Raw genomic sequence first — 22,613 nt, 5'->3', positions numbered from 1 at the left:
TTTTCTTTTCCACTTATTTACACTCGGGACAAGATGTTAGATCGATTTGATGAACTTTCAACTACACTCAAGTTAATAATACTTGGGTTTAATAAAAAGGTGGCAGATCTACAGCTCTGAATGCACCTTTCCAGGTCAAACGTGGCGTGATTTCTGGCAGAAGACGGGAGCAAGCTGCAGTGCCACATGGTCTGTAGTCAGCTGGGTGAAACCGCAGAGGAGGTGTCAGTCTGCATCTGCCAGAATACGCTCCTGTTCATGAGGTGTGTGTGTGTGTGGCGGGGGGAGTGTGTTTGTGCACTCAGAAGGAAGCTTAGTTAAGAGAGCTTAGCCTGAATTAGAGGGCTGAATCTCAAAGTGTAACGTTAGAGAAGGCTAGGTGCTTGAAAAAAAAAGTCTAGTTAAAACTTTCCAGGAAAAAAATGTTATATAACCCTTTGTAAAAATATCTACACCCCATTAGATCTTTACCTAATCTGTCATAATATAGCCACAAAGCTTAAAGTGTCTTAATGTGATTTTCTATTTTTAATGTAACAACAAAAAGTACCAATTGCTCCTAATATTGTAGCTCAAACATACTTGCTTCAACGTTCTTTACAAATAAAATCCTAAAACAAAAGACAGGTGCATATAAAATTTAAATCCAGGCTGGTAGAGACAGCTAACATTTGCAGCTATAATTATGAAAAAATGAGGTTCTTCAAAATATAGATTCGTGGGGGTTGAATTGATTAAACAGCACACTTATAAGATTTTTACTTGTGGAAAAACATTTGAGAAGCAACTTTTCTCCTTTTAATTTAATGTATTTGATAGGGACAATGCACATTAATTAACATTTTCTGTAAATGTGCCAGAATTAGCCCAACAGGCTACTTGTCATCTGTTGTCACACTTTCCACTTTTTCTGCATTAAATTAATTTCCTCAGACAGAAAACAAAAAATGTAAAAACTCAAAAACTTGAGCCAAGATTGTGCTTTATTTTTACTTGTTTAGGCCACAACTCAAACTACTGAAACAGTTTTGTATCAGAATAAAAATGAAAAAAAAAAAAAGAAACCATTCGTTCAAACTTACAAAACAACGGAGATGAGTTCATTAAGTCTCTTACATCCTCAATCTGATCTTTACACATGAACAATCTGCACAAACTGAACCCGATGTTTATCATTTGAAATAAAATCAACAAATAAATTTCAACAGTAAGCTGGGTTTTAGCAAACAGGACAAGACTTGAACAACAATAACAACAAAAACAAAAAAAAAGATGCACGACACATGATGTCCTAACTCAAAGTCTTGAAAGTAACGCTTGTGGTTGGCAGTGGTTGGTCTGAGTCTGGTATGAGTTTAAAAATGTTAGCTATTACCGAGGAACAGTAGTAATTTAGAGTAAAAATGTGTTCTTTACTCACTAGGCTAGCATCAAATTCAACAATGTCTTAATTAAAGCAGCAATTAACCTCTTTTGAAACATTATAATGCCAAACGTAAAAGCTTTGGATCAAATAGTTTCACCTCGAGTCTCTGTACTTTAATAAAGATGAACGCGAGTCCAGATGTTTGCTCCAATCATGACTGGTTGAAAGAAAACCAGAATTGAAGTTCCAAGTAATTTTCAACAAAATAATAACAAAAAAAAAAAAAGAAAATTCTTGTGTCCATTCACTTTCCCTCCCAAGCATCTTCTCTTTGTTTTGCTGCCAGATGCTTTTGGTCTGAAAGGTAAATCAAGAAGCGCAAACATGTTACACACATGAAGATGTGGAAGCATCTACAGTACAGAAGAACAAAAAAATAACTCCCAGAAGGTGAATCAATGATCTAAATATATATCTGCTGTTACCACAAGTAGGGATGTGAGGAGCGGGTGGCAGGACAGAGGAGCCAGCTGGAAGTAATTGTTTTATATGTGGCATCACTTTCCCAGAACATACAGTTTAACACGTGATGCTGTTCTGTACTCACATTTACTGTGCATTTACAGATCTTAAATAAAGAGCCTGGTGGTGCGCCTAAGCTGAGAACAAAGAAGCTTTTTTAGTTTGCTGCAGTCCGGACCTCTGCTTCCTGGACTGACTGCTCGTTGGGCTGCAGTTGTGGTTTTCTGTGCCTATATACTTATGTTCCCTCCATGAAGGAAAATGGCTGCTATGCTGATTATAGAGCTGCAGTGATGTGCACAGCAACTGATGCGAGTTCTCTTGGCATCGGTTTGCATCGTTCCCCTCAGGTCTGTGACGATGTACAGACAGCTCCCACTTGTGGCAGAGACCATGCAGTGCACATGCAGGTAAGGAGGGAGAGGGGGGGTAACGCCACATTTCAATAAATTCTTATTTCAGGCCTTGGCTGGGCTTTCTGTCTGACACTCAGACATTCTGTTAGAAACTTTAACACCTATTTTTATGACATTAATAAAACAAAAATCTTCCATTTAAAACTTAAGCAACCCAACAGGAAGATGAACCTCATGTGTTTGTGTAAATGTACCTTTTGCCTGCTGGAGTTTTTTCTTCTCTGCCTCTCGCTGCTCCTTCGTTAAGTTGCTTTTCACACCAAGTGCTCCGATCACAAGCTTCCGAGCCAGCGCCGCGCTGGTCTGAGGTCGCTCTTTAGCAGGCAGGAGGTAGTCTTACAAGAAGAACGGGGAGGTAAAATGTTTTAGCTACTCTCTCTGGATAGATATTAATGTATTATTATAAGAAATAAATAAATTTTTAAAAATGCATAAATTTCTTTTATTTTTTGCTCATTCCAAGAATCCAGAATTAAATTATCTGGTCTTAACCAGCTGGAATTACTGATTAAACTAAACTATGCAGGAGTCCTCAAGATGTTGTGTTTTCTTTTCTTTGCTTTTTCTTTTGTTTTTATTCAATATATTTAGTGGAAATAACTAATCGAGGTATCTCCAGGTTTCAGAAGATCAGATTTAAGACTTTTAAAGACCCTTTTAAATGCCACCTTGAATGAAATTCATGATCCAACCACCGCTATATTAAAATATAGGGGTAGCTTGGAGATTCTGCTGTATTACAATAAAACGAAGCAAAAACTGAAATTTCTGGGCAGCATCACCAAGTTTGCGGCTCTTGGCAGCAGATCAAAATACTACAGAGACATTAATGTAAAGTAAAAACACAGTAACATGCAGTTGTACCTGAGCAGCTGCGGGCTTTAGCCTTGGTGGCGTTGGAGGATTTAGAAAGTGGTCTTAACTTCATCAGTGGGTGTTTGGTTCTGAGAGCTTCTCGGGCTGAAAAGTGAAAAGAAAAACAAAACAATAGAACAGCAGACCTTGTGCTCCATTTATATTACGATATTGATACACTTAATGACGTATTTACGTGTAGGCTCTGTTAATGTTCATACACACACGACCGTTTCCTCCCAACCTTCTCCAGAAACAAACCATTTCGTAGCCATGCCTTTAAAAGCTACGACCTTGGACCCACGTTAATATATTTCCTTAAAGTAGACTGTGAGTAGATGATAGAAGATTACTTTAAGTCATCTGCAGTCAAAGCAAGTATGACACTCCTCCAAGGTCACATAGGCAGGTTATGAATTGATTCAAGGTTGGTACAAAACGTCCAGTGGCAGATGACTTTTTTTTTTAATACCCAAAATACCGGGGTTAAAATGGCCGAAGCTACAGACGTACAAAACGTGGTAGAGAGAGAAGGACCAGTGACGGTGCTAAGAGCGAGGCAAAGCTTCACTCACCTGCTACGGGGCTGGAGAAGAGACCCAGGGCATGCGAGTCATCAATCCACTTGATGTCAAATCCTCTCTGTCTGAAAACCCAGCCAGCAGTCAGATGAATCCAGCACCAATCGTTTAATAAAACCTTACAACCCTCAATCAAAAATGGTTCTCGCTCAGCCAATTTAAACTCTCCAATTTGAACATGAGCAAAATCTGGAGACATTTTAAATCAAACTAGATCGAGATAGTTGTGCTGGGAATGGTTCATACTTAAAGAATGCATGTGATTGTGTCACTGCCAATAATAGCAATAATAAGCCAAAGTTTTGGTGGAGTTTAATTGGCTAACCCATGAATTTGCTCCTTTAAAAGTTTTTCTTCTGCCCAAACTATCTAATATTACTTCAGATGCATAAACACTAAAGTAAATGAAAAAAATAAAAGCTATTAGAATGATCATCCATAAATTACCAGGCAATAAAACCCATAAATGTTTGTCATGGCAGCTTGCTGAAAATAGACTGGTCTCAGATTCAGGAATGTTACTCGCAAGAAGGGAGGCAACAGAAGCACAACTGCGTTTGATTTTAGAGAAACTCAACAGAATTTGATTTAAACAGAGTAATTATCAAAATATTTACATATTTTTTCCATAAAAGGTAGACAAATGAGATGGATGTATACGTACTGGTAGCACTGAAATAACCTGAGCAGGTCTTCCGTCTTAAACTCCGCGGGGAAGTCGTAGATTTCCACAATGTGGGACAGTTCGTCCTCTGTGAGGTCAATCTCGTCTTCGTCGTCCATGTCCATATTGTAGTAGTCAAATCTAGGTTCCTGTTTCGACTTCTTCTTTCTGCCCTCGCTCAGAGCCAGCTTGAGTGGCGAGAGACACAAGATATGAATGAAAGGAGACACAAATGTGCCTCTCCAACTGTGTCAAAGTTTGAACAATCTCTGAGTTGATTGGAGGTGAAGTTGAATTTAGGAATAGTTTAGGTTTTTCTTAATTACTTCCCCCCTATTGTGGAATGCAGCAGTACCTCTAGTAGCTAAAATGATCCTCAGGGTGATGAATCGACCACTACGCTAGACAGTTGATGCAGCACTCTTGAAAGCTCAGTCTAAGACTCATCTGACCATGAAACTTTTCTCCAGAAGCCATTAAGGATTGTCCATGTGGGCAAAGCTTGAACTTCTCACTATTGGAGCAGGAGCTTCTTTCTTGGTAGGTCCAACCTGATGTTAAGCTGAATTGGTGTTTAAGTAGCTTCCACTTTAGAATGAGTGTGAGCTTTATTAGTTCCTGAACTTCCCTTCTTCTAAAGGTAACAATTTAGGTTAGATGGCTAAAGCCTGAGCACACTTTGGTGTTCCAACAGGACACCAATCACAAACACAGCAAAACTGGTTTGGGAATTGACAAGTTGGGTTTCTTAAAGCCCTGATCTCAACTCAGGGCTAGAACAAAATTGGTTGATTTTGTTCTAGAAAAAAATCAACCAATTTAAATGAGCTCCTCCATTTCTGACTAGAATAGTGGTGAAATATCAGGCGGCCAAAAGCATGTAAAAAAAAAACAAAAAAAAAAAACAATCTTGTTAATCATGTAGTCATGTTGGCAGGTTTCCCAACTCTGGTCCTCAAGGCACACATCCCTGCGTGTTTTCCTGCTTTAATACACCTGATTCTTCTGATTGTATTGGGTGTGTGCATGTTTGGGTTTTTTAGACAATAATTGATGGTTTTAGTGGCATGTCGGTAGGACTTCTTGCCAACAAGCCAACGCCTGTTAATCAGTCATCAATTGAATCAACTGGGCTGAAGCAAGAAAACACCTAAAACATGCAGGGCAGTGTGAATTCAGGACCAGGGTTGGGGAAACTCTGCTCTAAGTAACCAAATATTAGTGGGGGTTCATATATATATTTGAGGTTCCCACCAAAAACGGTAGGCAGAATATGTTGGAGAAGATGAATGTCAGAGATGCTAAAACCCACAAGCAGCTCTCACCTCTTCCAGTAGATGTGGATCTAAACAGTCTCCTTCATCATTGAACAGAGTTTCCCAGCTGTCCTCCTGCTCATCTTGGGGAGATTCTGGTTCCTGCTGTGATGAAGCTTCAGCCTCTTCCTGCCCATTCTGCAGCCTCTCCTCCTGCACATCACAGCTCTGAGCGTCTGCGCCTCCTGCAGCTGCAGCTGCTGCTGCGGTGTTGGCCTTGTCCTTCCTGTTTTTGGCGTTCTTTCGAGCCTTGTCTGTATATCGAGGTTTGGGTCTTGGTTTGTCCTCTCCCTGAGTGGGAGTTTTGTCTTTAGCGGCCTGGCGTCGCTCTTTGGGGACGTACAGAGCCTGGTTGGGCCTCTTTGACTGACACGCATCTGTCGATGTTTGCTGGTTTGAAGCGCAGTCCTCCTTTTGCTCCTCTTCTTTTGGCTTTTCCACCTCCATGTTTAAATTCAAATATCTAAAAATTGCAGTAAGCGGAGATAATTACTTTCACAGCTACGGATAAAATGACAAACATTTTCGAAATCTTAAAATCAGTGTTTTAGAGTTTACATCGCTTAAAAGGTAACCTTACTCGACACATTTGGCTAATTTCGATAAAATATACTTCTTTCATTCAAATCTGAGACACATTTTCGCTTTAGCTTACCAGTGTTGGGTTTGTTTAGCAACAGATTTTGTCGCGTTCTATGACGAGGGCGCCACCAAAAGCAAAGCATTATGGGAGACGTAGTTCTCTACGCACCTCAACCAAACTTCTTCTTCTTCTTTTCTAATATGGTAGATCGCAGGCAAATTTAAGGTGCATACCGCCACCTACTGTACACGAGTGTGTATCAGCATTACTTTCCATCTATCAAATTCTATTTTTTAATTTTGTATTCTGAAGATAAATAAATAATGCTTTCCTTAATCTGTAAATATCCATTATGTTTCCTTCATTTCCCAATATCCCTTTAAGACTCCATTCTTGAGCTGTGCTTCCAACCATTCTTCTCATTTTCTCCCTTTCAGGTTCAGATGTACAGTTCATCAATACGTGTACTACATTTTCTTCACTGCCCAGGCTGATATGACAGTACATGTCAATTTGACTTGTTCTGTCTACATATAGTTTTACCACACCTTAATAACATTTGAGATAAAAACTAATAAGTATTAAATATCCTTATCTGACATCTGTTACACAATGTTACAGCCCGACTCTGATGACCGCAACAAGAAACTGGGAGGACACGACAACAAGAACTGTTTTAAGCCCTTCAGAGGCATTTATTATTAAAATGATTGTCTAGATTTAGTGAGCGGCAGCCCAAGAACCGCTACACCGGCGTGTGCTCCTTTCGGCCTGGTCCTCCGCCTGGTGCAGATCTCCCTCAGTCATGGACTGGTTTGCCCCCACAGGCCTCAGCCTCTGCTCCCAGGTGTGGTCAAGCGACTCCTCCAACATCCTTTTGTAAATCATAGACCTAAAAATAATAATATATGACATTAATTGGATTCTCTTTGCAAGAAACATTTATATTTATACATTAATATTGAGCTAAATATAATTATTTAGTAAAAAATAAACTAGTCTGGCTGCCCTCAGTCTAATATTGACTCTTAGAGCCTCCATGTTGTTCAGACTCCGGGTCCTTGGTGAGGAGGAGGAGGATCTGTGTCCTCTAACTATCAAATTATGGGCAAGAATATTTTTTCATATAGCCTACTGGTTTGTGAATAAAAACGTAGGTCTGATGTTGACGTTAGAAAAACTGTTTCTATTTATATTTTCATAATCGTCCTTGCAATAGCGGGACAAAACCCGCCTCGCCCCTAAACACAGAAATGTTTCAGCTGCAGAGAAACTTCTGACTTTAACTTCATCATTCTGCTAAAGGCCCGGTTCGCTACAGGCAGCTTGAGTCGGTCCACCGACAGATAGAAAGAATGTCTGTCTTTATATCAGACATCCTGATATAAAGACACGGTACTGTGATATCACCGCAAGCTCGAAGCCCCGATACCACCTGGTACCACCTGGTACCACCTGGTACCACCTGGTAACTGTTCGCTCTGCTTCTCCTTAACGTTGTTGACGGGATCTGGGCTGGAGGTTCGCGGCTGTAAATAGAAGTTATTGCAGAACCTCAAGTGTTAAAGGAAGATTTGGCCCAGAGCATTTAGAGTCACAAAACAAACATCAGATAAAATAATGTAGCAATAATTAGAATCACAGCAAAAAGCCAAACATGCCGCAATGAAATTAATCAAAATGTCTCCAAAGCATCGACTGACTGACATAGGGGCCACCAGGGGATTCCAGGTAGATTCCAGAGATGCGCATCGCAGTAGCTGTTCCTCCAGGGCTGGCCCAAGGTAATATGGGGCCTTAGACAGAACCCCACTCCACCCGGAACCCGTCCTACTAAGAACCTCAGCATCACTAACATGTTTAAACATTGATAAGGTGAATCTGTGAGAGGGAGAAAACGCTTTGAAACATGAGACAAGGCTTGAAAGCTGTGACAGTGGCAACAGAAGATCTCGCACTGAGCTGGTGACAAGCAGCTGTTTAAATAGGAACCAGCTCAGTGCAGGTGAGGGCAATAAGCAATCAGCACAGCCAAGGCAGAGCTGAAGGGCTGGAATCATGACAAGAACCTAATCTCTGGCCATATATGTTTCATTCTTCATTACATTGTCCATGGCAAATGAGTTAACGAACTCAGATTGAATCAGTAGTGGTATACATAAAGGTGTTCAACAGTGCTGTGTGTATACATTTTAAGTATAAAGTGTTAGATTATAACATTTTGTCCACACAATTGTTTGAGAAAGGTTTGTGTATCAAAACCACAGTGAATCAGCAGTGTCTGACGCACTCTTTAGCAGTGTCTCTGGTACAAACGCCAAAACTACATTTGTCATGTCAATACCCCTTTATTCCTATTCTATTATTTTGAACTTAAGCAAGTCATCTGCGTCACATCTACATGCCTCAATGTATGTGATTGGTGGATTCGCTGTTTGTGCTAGTAAGCAATAGAACAGCTGTACCTATAAAAGTGGCCAGTGAGCACATATTACCCATCCACTCGCTCCGCTTTCTCATCGCTTTCAAATGAATCGTCTCCCGGCTGACTGTAAAGGAACGTACCCAGCGGCTCAACGTCCCGCCCACAAAAATACGGGACACCCATTGGACAAACATATTTTACGCTTCAGAAACGTGCTCCATGATTGGTCAGATTTGGAAACGTTACACAAGATGTTTCATAAATGTTAAATGTTGCAGTTGTGTAAGGTGCATAGCACTGAACACATTTGATGAAACACTGAGTTGTGAACACACAGCTCACTGCAGAGGCATTACATTTGTGCATCTCTATTCACTGACGCGGTAAGAGAGTAACAGAGTATTTGCTTTGTTTGCGACCGCCGTACAAACGTATCCACATATTCTATTTATGTTATTTAGCTGACTTCTAATAAAGGGGTTTAGAAGTTGGAGTAAAAAGGGCTTGAACAGAAATGCACAGCTTTATTATGACTGAATTATTTTATTTTTATTTTTTTTATTCCATTCACTCAATAATACAATTGAATAGATTATGAAACAACTAAAAGAAATCATGAATGCAAAGCTGCAGAAAGAAGTGTAAACTTATATCTGTCAATTTCATGGATGCTTTTCTTCTTTCTTCATAATTTGCACTTTTTTGCTTGAATTTATTGCATAAAATCACAAGACAATACATGGATGTTTGTGGCTGTAATGTCACAAAATGTGGAGAACCTTAAGGAATGTGGATGCATTGGCGCTCTATTACTATACTGCTAAAAATACTGTTTGACAATTAATCAAATCCAACATAATATAACTTGTTTAATTTATCCCAATAATAAATCAATAGATTCACTCATTTTAAACAGAGCTGCATTAACCGACTTCCTTCTTTCTAACAGGTTTTAGTGATGTTGGGTTCAGGAGTGCTGCTCGTCCTGCTCTTGGTGTGGCATCGGTCCGATGGCCAGAACTCTGAGTCTATGTTCCAGGTAGTAACACAGACCATGCTGCCACCTGACAGCGTGCACAACCCCACACAGCTCAACTACGGCATGGCGGTGACGGATGTGGACGGTGATGGAGACCTAGAAGTGGTGGTTGCCGGGTATGTGGCAATATTTGCAGAGGTGGGTGTGGTGATGGGAGAATGACGCGTGAGTACAAGAAACACCTGCTATGTTCTCTCTCTCTCTCAGATACAACGGTCCGAATCTGGTGCTGAAGTACGACCGCACCCAAAATAAGCTGGTAAACATCGCCCTCGACAACACAGACTCCCCATACTATGCACTTAGGGACAGGGCAGGAAATGCTATTGGAGTGACTGCCTGCGATGTGGACGGAGATGGACGTGAAGAGATCTATTTCCTCAACACCAACAACGCCTACTCTGGTAAACATGACTTCCTGAACACAATAAAACTCAGCAATGCAACATTTCTGCAAATATATTTACTCAATGCCTGTCTGTGCAGGACGGGCTACGTATTCAGACAAGCTTTTCAAGCTTCGCAACGGTCGCTATGAAGATCTGCTCAGCGACGAAGTCAATGTCCGCCGGGGTGTCGCCAATCAAATGGCTGGACGTTCAGTTGCTTGTGTCGACAGAAAGGTCTTCTGCTCAGGGATCCTCTGTGGTTTTCATCTGTTGTTTTCTATTTAAAAAAATGTTCCACTCAACCTGATGGTGTTTTCCAGGGAACAGGTCGGTACTCCATTTACGTGGCGAACTACGCCCAAGGAAGGGTCGGTCCACACGCCCTCTTAGAAATGGACGAGAGCGCCAGTGACGTGTCCAAGGGAGTCATTGCCCTCTCCGACGTCGCTGCTCAGGCTGGAGTCAACAAGTTCACAGGTCAGAGAGGAAACTGCAAAGCTGGAGCATGCCACTTCTTATAAAGTGATCCTAACCAGAGCTGAAAGCTTCACGGTGGTCTCCGCACTCTTCAGGTGGTCGCGGCGTGGTTGTTGGACCAATCCTCAACCACATGAGGTCTGACGTGTTCTGCGACAATGAGAACGGTGCCAACTTCCTGTTCAAGAACAATGGAGATGGGACTTTTGTGGACATGGCCCAACAGGCGGGTAAGAAAAAAACTTGAAAGAGAAGAAAATGAAATTTAACCTAATGGGTATAAAACAATATTTCCTGCATTTTACACTTTTCAGGTTTTGTTATCACACTTCAACCTTTTCCCCTATTAAAAAAAGGGCCAACATTCTTCAATTTCATTGTTTCCCTGAGTAAAGGTGTGGAGGACCGGGCCCAGCATGGCAGGGGAGTAGCTCTGGCTGACTTCAACGGTGACGGAAAGACAGACATCGTCTACGGCAACTGGAATGGCCCACACAGACTCTACCTTCAGACCAGCGACTTCAAGTTCCGCGTAAGTATAAAAGGGACAACATTTGGAAAAATCTTCAAGATCTTGGCTTATATAAAGTTGAGACTTTCTATATTTTTTGAGGACAGAATGTTGCCAGTAGAGATTTTGCTTCTCCGTCGCCTATCCGCACCGTCATCGCTGCAGACTTCGATAATGACAAGGAGCTAGAGGTGTTCTTTAACAACATTGCCTACAGAGGAGATGCACCAAACAGAGTGTTCAGGTTACATTTCAAGATTTTCAGAAATACAATGTATAATCATACTTATTTAGCAACTCAGAGGTAAACTCAGGCTGTTTTTTTTTTTATTTGTTGTTTTTAGCAGTTTGTGATTATCTGCAGGGTGTCAAGAAGAGTTAATGCAGACCCTTCGATCGATGAGCTTAAAGTGGGAGATGCTGCGGAGCCGCAGGGGCGAGGAACAGGTCGGTTGTCTTGGATTTCAGATTTGACGTCTGTTTCTGAGCAATACATGAGATAAACTGCAGCTACATGACAGATCAGGTCAGTACAGTAAAAAAAAAAAAAGGAGTCTGTGTGTTTGACAGGTGGAACTGTGACGGACCTGGATGGGGATGGACAGCTGGACCTGCTGCTGGCTCATGGGGAGAGCGCCCAGCAGCCAATCTCAGTCTTTAAGGTCAAACAGGTGTGTATCTCTGCACGTTTGTTCATTTCTGGCCTGAAGTGGCTCAACGTCAGGCTGATAATCGATTATCCTTGTCGTCAGGGAGCGTCCAACAATTGGCTGCGGGTCATTCCTCGTACCCAGTTTGGGGCGTTTGCTCGTGGTGCCAAGGTTACAGTCTTCACCGCTCAGAGTGGGTCTCTCACACGCATCATCGACGGAGGCTCAGGGTACCTGTGTGAGATGGAGCCTGTCGCCCACTTTGGATTAGGTACAATACTTCAACATGCTACTGAAGATGTTGACTGGAAAGATCTCAATTAAATAATTGTAGCAATTCCTGTAAACGAAATACAGTATCCAAGTAAATATGCTGGTTTTATTAGTGTAGGTGCAGAACATGTACTACATACATTCATTCTGTACTGAAGTAACTGTATTTAAAACATGCATTTCTGTTTATTTTTATGGTTAAGGTTTACAGATAATGACAGCTAAAAATTCAGCTTCTCTTCAAATAAGATCACTACAACCGTATTTCCATCAATGTGTTTTTCTAATGGGCATTTTTAAATATTGCATTAGGAAAGGTTGATGGAAATGGCAAAATTCCAGTAGAGGGAAACACGCCTAATTCGCATTTTCTCTTTCTCTTTTTTTTTTCTTTTTTTTTTACAATATTGTAAAAGTTTGTTCAAACTTTGCATGTCAATTGGATGGAAAGCCAGGTTGGCTTGTTAGCAGCCCTCAGGTCAGAGCAGCTTGCTCGCATGTCAAGCACAGTAACGGTCATTGAGCACGGTACCGATAGCGCTGCTGTTCTACCGATGCTCTCCTGTCATACACGCAAGTTTTCAACCAAACTGCTTAAACTTGCCAGAAATCAAAAGAGAAAATTGATCAATATTCCTTACTCCTGAAGTTAAAGGCCAAACATTGAGTTTCTTATGACAAAATTCAAACTGCAAGTAGCAGAACTAAAAGCTTTTTTTTGAGCTGCTGTATCCACCCGTCTTGGCATGAAGTCTGTGATCAGGCTAAAGCAGCTAGCATAACTGTTTCCTTTAACTTTGTAGTTTAATTTCTGGTTAAGTGACGCTCAACTTATTATTATTATATTTTTTTTTAAACGCATGCAACTTCCAGGAACAGACGAGGCAAAAGTCCTGGAGGTCTCCTGGCCAGGCGGCACCACCATGACTCGGGCTCTTGAGGCTGGAGAAAGGAACTCTGTGGTGGAAGTAGCCTACCCCAGAGACGGAGACGTATCTGTGCTTGCCAACGACACGCAGGTACACAGCACCGATGCACGGCATGACTTGTGAACACGTGTAGCTCTACTGTAAGTGGATTTAAGAATTTAACCAACACATCTCGGTCTTTTCCTCTTTAATTTGTCTTCACTCATAAAACTGCCTTAATAGAACAGAATGAGAAAAGGTCAATTTTGTCTTGATTTTAACGTTTTTCTCCTTTGTTTAGTGTGGGAACGGCTTTACTGTCAGGAATGGGCGTTGTGAAGGTAAGTCGAATAAACACAAAAATACTGAAAATATTTTTAGATATTAATTTGTTTTATTTTTACTTTACATTCTACTTTTTTGTTTGTGTCAGCAGGTATTTGAGGAAAATCCCATTAAAAAGCATTAAAGGGTTTCTGTGACAGACCACAGAGAGTCTGGCTTTGAATACTTTCCCTGTGGATCTGTGCTTTTCAAAAGGCCATCTTGTTTTCTTACTCTATGAGTAGTTTTATTGTTTTAGTTTCCCTTATTTTCACTAACTTCTTATTTTTACTGCGTTAAAAAGCTGTTAAATAAAGTGCTTTATTTCACTACATTGGGTCAGATTATTGTTTTGTGAAATCGCAGTGTGTATGTCTTTTTTTTTTTTTTTTTGCTTCAGGTTTCTTCTCTTGCAAAGCCTTGAAAAGCTCTTTACATCCCTTAAACCTTCCCACTTTGTCTGGTTACAACCCCAAACTTCGAAGTATTTTACGCAGTAGATCAACACAACAAACAACTTAATGGTTAAGTAGGAGCAAAATAGAAACTATTTTTCAAAATTTTGAATAAAAACAATCCGGAAAGTGCGGCAGGGCTTTAGCATTCAGTATACTTTGGTAGCAGCTGAAAACAAAAACTTAAACATTTAGTATGTTGGGTTTTTAGCTGAGAAGAAAACGAGGCCAGTGTGATTGTGGTTGATGTTTTGCTTGGAAAATTGAGTTCCTTTAGTCCACTATTTAGACCTTTGTCTCCATTCCATATTGTTGTCACCCTTTCATTGTTTTTGTTGTTCTCTGCTGTCTCTCTCCATCCATGCAGCGTTAGCATCTTTTCACTATGGCCTCCGTTCTTCGGTGGCCTCCTTTGAAGCGTCCCGTTGTGACACATTGTCAGTCTTGTGTGTCACGGTGCTGTTTGCGCTGGCAGATCTGAGGTGAGAGTTGTCTGCAGATAGCCGACAACACAGTTTTCATCAAGCGCCGCACGCCGGGACCAAAGAGCATATGGAAAGACTGAAACGGCTCACAGTCCTTGACATCCTGCTGCCCGGGTGTTACCAATTTGTTTCAGCTGAAATGACTGCATGAGGAAACTGTGATCTGTTCTTTCCTGGAGGTTTTGGTGGTGGGAGACATAAATGCACACAGTGAACTTTGCTTCAACAGTTTGCCACAAATTTAAAGTATTAGAGCATGTATTGAGGGTAAATCAATATTTAAAGATGCCCATCAACAGATCAAAGGCTCAATATAGCTAACTAATAATACTTTCAGTTCTTTACATTTGTCACTAATCTACTCATTATGATAATGTTTTTTCACCTGATTAATGCAAGACAGATTAGATGAAGAGGAAAAAATAACAGTATTGGTTAATAATGGTTGATATATTTTTTATAGGTCATAAAATGTGCCTGCAAGGCTAAAGTAGATCAAGTTGTTTTTGCACTTACTGATGGACAGAGAGTCAAAGATGACGAGGGGAAAACTCTGCTGGGTGAGCTGTTTTAGTAAAAAAAGAAAAAAAGCAACATAAATCTGTTGTGCTCAGATTTACTTAGAATTGGAAACTTATTTTTTCTGGCAGGTGAATAAGATTATGAGATTTACCTCAAGACTGTGGAATCACTGGCATCGTCATCAATTTGTGACTCAATGAACAACGTCATATGCTGTGTTTTTTAGAACCTTTTATTTTTCTTTTGATACGCGTTTGTTTTGTCTCCACTTTTACTAAGGACATTTCTTGTGTCTGGAATAAAGGTTGACAGAATAACACAAGACTGATTTTCTGTCCTTACAGCAGATTAGTAACAGCAATTACATAATCTTGCCCATTAATACTGATGCTGATTAATATTTTAAATATGCATGTTCATTTAGATCCACAAGAGGCCGCTGCAGCACCCTTCACATTTCTCTTTCCCATTCCCTTGGTTAAATTTGATTGGCTTTGTTTGCCTTCTTATTAACAATAACATTTAATTCAGACTTTTTTCAACATCGAATCCATAACACTGAATATTTTGTCCTGTGCCATTATGTGTATGATTTTTATTATTGACAGCATGTTATATTTTATTTTTATTTTGTCTACAATTGCTACTCGGTGGTGGTTGTTGTGTGTCTTGTCTCTATGCTGTAAGTGCGAAATAATTTCCCTGCTGGGATGAATAAAGTAATTCTATTCTATTCTATTAAATTTTTATTTTTACCATACTAAATTCGAAAGCAAATATTTCACTTGCAAAAATGTTATTTTTCAGAATAATGAAGGGCAAGTTAGTGTTTTAAATATGGAAGATATTCGCTATGACTTGATGTATTCATCTTTTACTGATTCTACTTTTTGCTTTTATTTTAACTGAATAGTAAAAAAGGGAATTTAAACATCCAGTGACTTTTACTTAGAAGCAGACTTGGGTACACCTATGTATTAAATCCCATCAAATACATGAAGCATTTTTGAAGAAACTGAGAAGACAAACTCAAATCGACAAATAGGGTAAAATCTTGAGGGCATTCAAACTTTATTACTTGTATTTTTACTCGCAGTGAATTTTTTTTTTTAAACAGACAGCACCGGATAGTATCTTTAAATCAGGCAGTTTGGAAAGAGCAAAAACAATGCTATTCAAATGAAAGCACAGCAAAACTAATATTAAGCTTCCTGTTGTTATTTTAGTCTTGATGATATCACATAATATAAAACTTATCAAGAAGCTGCTTGGATTCAGTGTTGACTTCTCATCCGTTGAATTATGATTTGACAAATAAAACGCAATTAAAATACAGATGAATAACAAGATCAACAACATAAGTTGTGATGAAACAGTTTATTCCACACCTTTTGGTTTGACCTTTATGCCACATGTAGTAAACAAGCAGTATGAAATCTTGTACTTTCTGAAAACATCATGAAAATAAAAGTGACATTCACATTTATGAGAATCTGTTTGTTTGTTTTCTTTTTGGCAGTTACGGTTCTTTGGAAGTTTGAATCAAGGAAGGGCAGGTGTATTTTCAAAATGACAAGGTAATATTCTGGAAGACGTTTTGACCTATTCTTTCTCTCCTTACATCCAGACATAACTCACAGTGAGCCCTTGCATAATCTACACTTAGGAAGAGTCTGCCTCTCTCGCTAAAACTGAACAGGGTAGTTCTCGTATTTTTGCAGGTGTCTTCATGTCCAGCAAAGTAAATGCAGGCGTAAGAGTGAAAAATACAGAAGGTATGCTACATTATAGAGTGGGTTGACATTCATCTGCTTTCAGGCAGTGTGGAAAACATCAGAGGTAAAACAGGAAGAAATGCTCGACCCTGGTTAACTGAGCTTTTGGCAAGTGAACTTTAGCGTGGCGTCACACTGAATACAGCTACCTCTGGAGTCAGGTTGAATAACAGAAAACCTGACGTTAAAAAAAACCCTTTCTAACGCGAAGAGTTGATTTGAATGAGTTCAGTAAAGCCTTTTAATTGGTGAGGGATCTGGGCTTTGTTGTGTACCTACTGGATGTTAGTTGAGGTATAAAGGTTTAGTGAAGCTTATGGTTCTACTTGGCTTGGCACCTCTTTCTTTCTTTCTTTCTTTTTGTTTTGAGGGCAGAAAGAAAAGATTGAGAAATTGTAGCTGTATATGTAGACAACAGATCCCATTCATAGATCGTAAATGATAGTTCTTAAAGGAACAGGAAGGTAAACGAACGGTCCCATTGAGCAAACGAGGTCACATTTCGTCTAATGTTAAAGGTACAGCATCATCTCTGAAAACCAATAGAGATTTCCCCCCCCAGGTTGGTTCCAATGCTACAACAGATCTGGTTTTTGCACAAGGAATTGTTCTTAACTGGTTCATTAAAAGCAATTAAGAATAAATTTGGTTTTCTTTAGCCAGCAAAATGCATTGGTGTCATGTCACGTGGTGCAAAAAAAGCATATGTACCTTGTTGGGACACTTGCTTTATCTTGATTCCTTACTGTTGCACTGAGTGGGTGAGTCCTGTCTGAGGTGCATTGTTACGTGTTTACATCTTTGAGACGGCTAAAGTGCGTATTTTGACTACTGTGGAACAACTGTGTGATGACAGGTCAAGGTGACAAACATTGTCATGGAGGTTGGCGAGTGCTTGGTGTGAATGTAAATGGGATGTGAAGGCCGTTGGAACGTGAGTGCTGTTATTGTCCTAAGTTTTCCTGCAGGGAGAGCTCTGTGCCCAGTCATCGAGCGGTGCTGCCAGACACCGAACTGCTGCCGGAGCTGGAGCCACTGGAACCTCGGTCTTCGTAGATGGATATCTCAATCTGGTGGACGTAGTTAGGGGCCAAAAAAATGTGACGTAGCTTGAAATTTGTTGCTAGGATGATCATCAACGGTACAACAAAATCTCTTGTGGACACATTTCTGTATTTTTATACATTTAAGTTCCTTTAAAGACTTTCATACAATTTCTCCCTGGATGTTGATTGAACATCTTACATAATTTTGTAAACCAGCAATTCTTGGATTGTTTGTTTATGTAGGTTCTCCCTACAAAAGGGAGTTCTGCAAGGTTCAGTTCTTGGCACAATACTGTTGCTATAAATAAATGACCAAAACAGAGTATTTCAACCTAAGGTTTTTACTTCCATGCAGACAGTGGGTTCTGAAGGATTTTGAGAATCTCCAACATACTTTTGACAAACTAAAAGAACATTTCTATCACCTACGCGCAGAAATGCAGAAGAAAAAAAGAAACAAATCGTATCTTTACAGGCGACCTTAACAATAACCTTAATAGCAACAACAAGCAGTTCAGTTGACTTTAAATGCTGAATAGTGCACTTCATACGACACTGAGATTTATTGCCAACTCATGAGCGCCCACTCCGTACTAACTGGAAGTCCATGCATACTTGCAAGCAAGGATACAACACGCATTCCCCTTTCGATGGGATCAGTGATAAGCAGACCTCTGGGAGCATAGATCTTCTCGTTCTGCTCTTGAATGTACTTTGCTATTTTCTTCAACACCTGACAAACAGATTGTACAAGAAAAGGCAAGAACCTGTTTGGCGTTTATGTCCGATTAACCTAAACCTTTAGAACGCATTAACCTAAAAATCTGACCTTCTCGTAGCGAGTCTCCATGCAGAGGAAGATGAGATAAGCCGTGGCACACGCCAGACAGCCCTCCAGGTAAGACTGGCCTCCAATCTTTTCTGCTTCTGCATAGAAGTTGTTCAGTGTCTTCACAGTCTCCTCAAACAGAGTCAGTTCAATCTGCAGACACATTATGACCCGCAGTTATTTAAAGAAAGATGAGAAACATTGGAAAATATGTGAGTGAGATATGCAGTCATTTGCACCCTCACTGGTCATATGTCATAAGACTAAGGAAACCCAGACACTTCAGCACACATAGAGGGTTATGTGAATCATGACAGTAATCTAGTATCAGTGCATTACAACTTATATCCAAATCCCAGTACTAGGTAATTCTGCATTATTTCTTAAAGCATCCCTTGAGTGGAGACTTTGGGTAAATACACGTCGTATCAGTCACTGTGTAAGAAAGGAAAGAAAGTTCTTATTTATCTTGCTGAATGAAAATTGGAGCTAACTTTTCTTCTTCTTTTGGGTCAGCACTGAACTGGTGTGTCAAACTGAAACTTCAGTGCCTGCTGCCATTTTTCAGTCACTAGAAAGTTTTTCACCTCCCGTGTTCTCAGAAATCTTGTGGCATCTGTTGATAGCTTCGTCTTTCTGGGCAGACTGTTCCACTGTTCCTTCAACTTTAAACCCCTAAACTATGATCCCAGGTTTAATTCTAGGGACATTTTGTAACCTTTGCTGCCTCTTTGTGTCCCGTTCCATTTGCTTTTGCAGTGCGACTATCTCTAAACTCTTTGGGCAATTCTCTCGTCTTATTTCTAACAAGCAACACAATGCTACAGTCCAGGTTTTTTTAGATGTTTTATCTTCAGCACTCTGGATGCCTTTAATGAAGTTGTTGCATCATGTGTGCATGAGACCGGACCAGATTTGGAAACGTGTCCTCTAACACAGTAGTCTCTTCAAGCGGTTGAAGAAGCTTGAAGAATCAGGGAAAAAAACAACAACATTTAAACCATTCTTGTGTAAGTTGATTATTGCAAGTGTGTGAACAAGTTAGAATTTTGCCAGTAACCCTCATTTGAAATGGGGATTGAATAATTTTAGGTACAAACTTAGGCCTTTTTTTTCCTCCAAATGCCCTGTTAACCTTGTTATAATACATGCAATTAACTGCAAAATGTCCAATTTTAAACAAAAACTATATTGATCAATGAAAATGAGTAAATGCGGAATCTGGACAGAAAACATAGCTAGTATATGCTACAAGTGATTTTGTTGTCAAAAGCAAACATTTCTTAACGTGACTTTTTTCTTCATCTGCATAAATATACTCAAATTAAAAGCAGATTTTCTCAAAATAACAATAATAATAATAATAATTTGTGGACTTTTCATACTTTTTTTTTTTTTAACCAGGATTGTCCACAAGTGTCTGTTCACATGTTCATGGATCCCTCTAAAATAATGACACCAGGCAGAAAATCCTCTCCTTACCCTGCTCTCCAGCTCAGACGGGAATTTGGTCTGAAACCTGCATGTGGTCCCTTCGCTGTAGTCCCTCTGGATGAACACCTTGTTGGCAAGAGATGCGCTGTGCCTCAACTCCTGCAGGTTATGGAACTGAGTTGGACAGAAAATAAAGACAGTGAAGCAGCAGAGCATGTCCATAAAGGGCCTGGACAGATCCGTCCCCCCGTGGAGCTCATCAAGCTTCTGTTCACTCCTGTGTGTGCAAACAGAAGCTGACGTTGGACGATCGGGTAGGAGCAAACAGGACGTGATGATCGATCAATCTGTGACTGAAGTCGTTCCTGCCTGATGAGCTGTTGGCGGAGAGCCACGCACTCCCTTATCCACACACCCACGGCTGGGTTATCTCCCATCTTCCTCTATGGGCTGGGATGAGGTGCAACATTTCACTACATCTCACAAACAGATCGAAACAAGATGAGGCAGACACACCAAAAAGGCCAGATAGACATTACAACCGACCCCACAAACAGTGGCAGCTGAAGGTCTGCGTGGCGTGGCTTCTGTCCGTGGTGCTGAACGCTTTCCCCGCGTGTTTCAGAGCAGAGCAGGCAGACAGTGGCCCGTCACCGGATTAAAAGGGAACAACGGTGGATGAAAAATAGAGCTGCTTTCACCAAAACAGCTTAACATCGCGGGGGTGGGAGACCGGGTTCACGCCGCAAGTTTCTCATAAATGTACCGACCCGCGTCACGCAGACGGAGCTCTAGCCCTCACCACGTACACAATTCCTGTCGTTTTGAATAAAAACGAAGACTATGTAGCTCAGTGTGATAATGTAGGACACAGTCCGGTCCAGAGTGAGGGGAAGTGCGGTTAAATCAGTTTGACCGTGTGCAGACCCGATGCCCTCACTGACCGCGTTAACCGCATCAACGGGTGGAGGGGGTCTGTTTGTATTTATTTTTATAGATAAATGACAAAATACCGTCTCGTTCCTGAGCGAAGAGGAAAAGAAAAGCATAGCTTTGCCCGTCTTACCTCTGTCGCCATGTTGCCATCCGTGAACGCGGGGCAGAATCCCTTCAGGAGCTGAAATCGCTTTAGTGGGACGCGGAGGAACGAGGGGCGGCGCTTAACGTGGAGGCGGGGCTAATTATAATGGGGCGGAGTCAGAGTTGAAACAGTTGAAAAGGGTGTGGCTGGTTATAGAACAGCTTCGCACAGGATTTCTGCTATTTTTATCATTTCAAAATAGGAATTTTCAGAATATTTTGTTCAATTTTGGGGGTTTCTTTTTTAAAAGCGTTCATATGTATACAATTTCTAGTGATGCTCTGATTTCGATGTTCCTGGTCATTTCCGATTCTGAATAATGTTCCTCGGTAGGGGTGAAATGTGGAAGACAGTTTTGTGCTCTCAGGGACCACTGCCCAGCATATTTTAGATGCATCTTTTCCAAAACTCTCGACTCAAATGATTACATCCTCTGCATGCCACCAAGTATTTCAAAAGCCTTGGAATCATCAACTTGTGTATGGCGTACGGGAAACACCTGTAGGGCAGCAATACCCAGGGACTGGATTTGGGAAACACTGCTCCAACAAGAACACTTTAATCTGGACTATCCTGATGGATGCAGATAACAAGATCCCACCGGTTTTCTAAGCAACACAGGAAGGAGATTCCACCAATGCCCTGAGAGCTTTTTGTCTTATGGATTTACAAAGTAATGAAACGTGAGGTTGTTTGCTGCATCAAATGGTCCTGGCTCTGAGGAGATGCTGTCGCAAACATCCCTCTAGACCAGACAAAGGTCCCTGATCTATGTGGTCCCAGGTGAGGGTCAAAACATCAGACAGGTAAACAGGGTTGCCACAGGTTTCACCAACTCAAATGTAAGGCTTTTTTAAAGATCATTATGAATTACATTTAAGACTGATATTATGAAAAAGTACAGAAGAACATTTTATATTTTGTCCAAGCTTTGTTACACAGATATTGTAAAATAATATTGCATGGGTTGGAAATGGAAGTGAGCCAGAGGCAAAGGCCAACCTTGTCTAGCCAACTGGCAATAAATTTACACTCATGATAGACTCAGAAGAGCTGCCTAGCTACTTAGCGGTAGCCACAACCGCCTCAAGTCACAGAACAGAATGTCTGAGTGCATCTGAGTTTTCATCCTGTGGGAAAAATAAACTAGATAGAATATACGAGACCAAATAGACCTGCCACAACAAAATGTAAGATCTGTGTTTAGTGCATTTAAGACCAACGTACATATTTTCTAATGAATTTAAGATATCTCAAGGCCTTAATTTTTAGATGTGAATTTAAGACTTGATAAAAAGAGCTTTTCTTTTAGGCTTAGGTCTTTCTTCACCAGGACAGACCAGAGCAGAGCATACGTTACAACAGATGACCCCATCTGTCCACAACAGGAACTGAGCATAGATGCAATTTTACATCAAACTATTTTAGTCATATCAACAATTAAAGACATGGGATCTATTTTATGACATAACAAAAGTGTTTATAGTAGTAGGAACATTTATGGGAACCATAAGCATTTACACCACTGCTTAGTACTGACATTATAGCTCAGTTAAAAGACGAATTGCCTTGAAAGATTGAACCCAAACTTTTCACAGTTACGTAAAAATACAACCTGCCAAAATTAGGCCATATAGCATTAAAGAGAGAAAGTGATTATATGTGGATACTGCTTTTAAGGAAAGAA

The 22,613-nt window shown here is 40.5% G+C and overlaps 3 protein-coding genes and 1 long non-coding RNA gene across 6 annotated transcripts; 1 reads left to right on the top strand and 3 right to left on the bottom strand.

Annotated features, from left to right (window-relative positions):
• Positions 1 to 965: 965 nt before the first annotated feature.
• Positions 966 to 6,753, bottom strand: r3hcc1l (R3H domain and coiled-coil containing 1-like). The gene is made up of 7 exons (XM_028017715.1): positions 6,376 to 6,753; positions 5,730 to 6,183; positions 4,405 to 4,592; positions 3,735 to 3,805; positions 3,169 to 3,264; positions 2,499 to 2,639; positions 966 to 1,723 (listed from the first exon to the last, which is right to left on the bottom strand). Exons 2-7 carry the CDS (start codon positions 6,165 to 6,167, stop codon positions 1,671 to 1,673), a joined length of 987 nt encoding a protein of 328 aa, XP_027873516.1. The 5' UTR covers positions 6,168 to 6,183; positions 6,376 to 6,753; the 3' UTR covers positions 966 to 1,670.
• A 2,220-nt stretch (positions 6,754 to 8,973) lies between these two features.
• On the top strand, positions 8,974 to 13,631 carry crtac1a (cartilage acidic protein 1a). Of its 2 annotated transcripts, XM_028017656.1 has the most exons (14): positions 8,974 to 9,111; positions 9,678 to 9,883; positions 9,975 to 10,171; positions 10,254 to 10,390; positions 10,477 to 10,633; positions 10,729 to 10,863; positions 11,029 to 11,165; positions 11,252 to 11,388; positions 11,509 to 11,591; positions 11,715 to 11,815; positions 11,897 to 12,065; positions 12,941 to 13,086; positions 13,277 to 13,316; positions 13,409 to 13,631. In XM_028017656.1, exons 2-14 carry the CDS (start codon positions 9,687 to 9,689, stop codon positions 13,417 to 13,419), a joined length of 1,647 nt encoding a protein of 548 aa, XP_027873457.1. In that variant the 5' UTR covers positions 8,974 to 9,111; positions 9,678 to 9,686; the 3' UTR covers positions 13,420 to 13,631. The 2 variants fall into 2 exon arrangements, with proteins under 2 accessions (XP_027873457.1, XP_027873458.1); XM_028017657.1 differs by lacking the exon at positions 8,974 to 9,111 and having other exon boundaries at positions 9,687 to 9,883; positions 13,412 to 13,631.
• An 11-nt stretch (positions 13,632 to 13,642) lies between these two features.
• LOC114144695 (uncharacterized) lies at positions 13,643 to 15,440 on the bottom strand. Its single transcript, XR_003595526.1, has 2 exons — positions 14,756 to 15,440; positions 13,643 to 14,412 (listed from the first exon to the last, which is right to left on the bottom strand). It is a non-coding gene; the product is annotated as an uncharacterized LOC114144695 (long non-coding RNA).
• A 683-nt stretch (positions 15,441 to 16,123) lies between these two features.
• golga7ba (golgin A7 family, member Ba) lies at positions 16,124 to 21,941 on the bottom strand. Of its 2 annotated transcripts, XM_028017755.1 has the most exons (5): positions 20,912 to 21,941; positions 19,894 to 20,019; positions 18,412 to 18,564; positions 18,214 to 18,315; positions 16,124 to 17,606 (listed from the first exon to the last, which is right to left on the bottom strand). In XM_028017755.1, exons 1-5 carry the CDS (start codon positions 20,921 to 20,923, stop codon positions 17,523 to 17,525), a joined length of 477 nt encoding a protein of 158 aa, XP_027873556.1. In that variant the 5' UTR covers positions 20,924 to 21,941; the 3' UTR covers positions 16,124 to 17,522. The 2 variants fall into 2 exon arrangements, with proteins under 2 accessions (XP_027873556.1, XP_027873555.1); XM_028017754.1 differs by lacking the exon at positions 20,912 to 21,941 and having other exon boundaries at positions 19,894 to 20,876.
• Between the last annotated feature and the right edge of the window lie 672 nt (positions 21,942 to 22,613).

This window comes from Xiphophorus couchianus, chromosome 5, assembly GCF_001444195.1.
Source record: "Xiphophorus couchianus chromosome 5, X_couchianus-1.0, whole genome shotgun sequence".
Classification (NCBI taxonomy): domain Eukaryota; kingdom Metazoa; phylum Chordata; class Actinopteri; order Cyprinodontiformes; family Poeciliidae; genus Xiphophorus; species Xiphophorus couchianus.
This window is presented reverse-complemented; position numbering and strand designations above follow the sequence as displayed.

Coding starts and splice junctions, on each gene's coding strand:
- r3hcc1l (XM_028017715.1), bottom strand. CDS start 6,167: ATGGAGGTGGAAAAGCCAAAAGAAGAGGAGCAAAAGGAGGACTGCGCT. Junction 3,265..3,734: donor CTTCTCCAGCCCCGTAGCAG/GTGAGTGAAGCT, acceptor TTCACTTTTCAG/CCCGAGAAGCTCTCAGAACC. Junction 2,640..3,168: donor TAAAGCCCGCAGCTGCTCAG/GTACAACTGCAT, acceptor TCTTCTTGTAAG/ACTACCTCCTGCCTGCTAAA.
- crtac1a (XM_028017656.1), top strand. CDS start 9,687: ATGTTGGGTTCAGGAGTGCTGCTCGTCCTGCTCTTGGTGTGGCATCGG. Junction 11,816..11,896: donor CAGTCTTTAAGGTCAAACAG/GTGTGTATCTCT, acceptor CCTTGTCGTCAG/GGAGCGTCCAACAATTGGCT. Junction 13,087..13,276: donor TGCTTGCCAACGACACGCAG/GTACACAGCACC, acceptor TCCTTTGTTTAG/TGTGGGAACGGCTTTACTGT.
- golga7ba (XM_028017754.1), bottom strand. CDS start 20,067: ATGGACATGCTCTGCTGCTTCACTGTCTTTATTTTCTGTCCAACTCAG. Junction 18,316..18,411: donor TGGAGACTCGCTACGAGAAG/GTCAGATTTTTA, acceptor TCTGTTTGTCAG/GTGTTGAAGAAAATAGCAAA. Junction 17,607..18,213: donor TCGAAAGGGGAATGCGTGTT/GTATCCTTGCTT, acceptor TACGTCCACCAG/ATTGAGATATCCATCTACGA.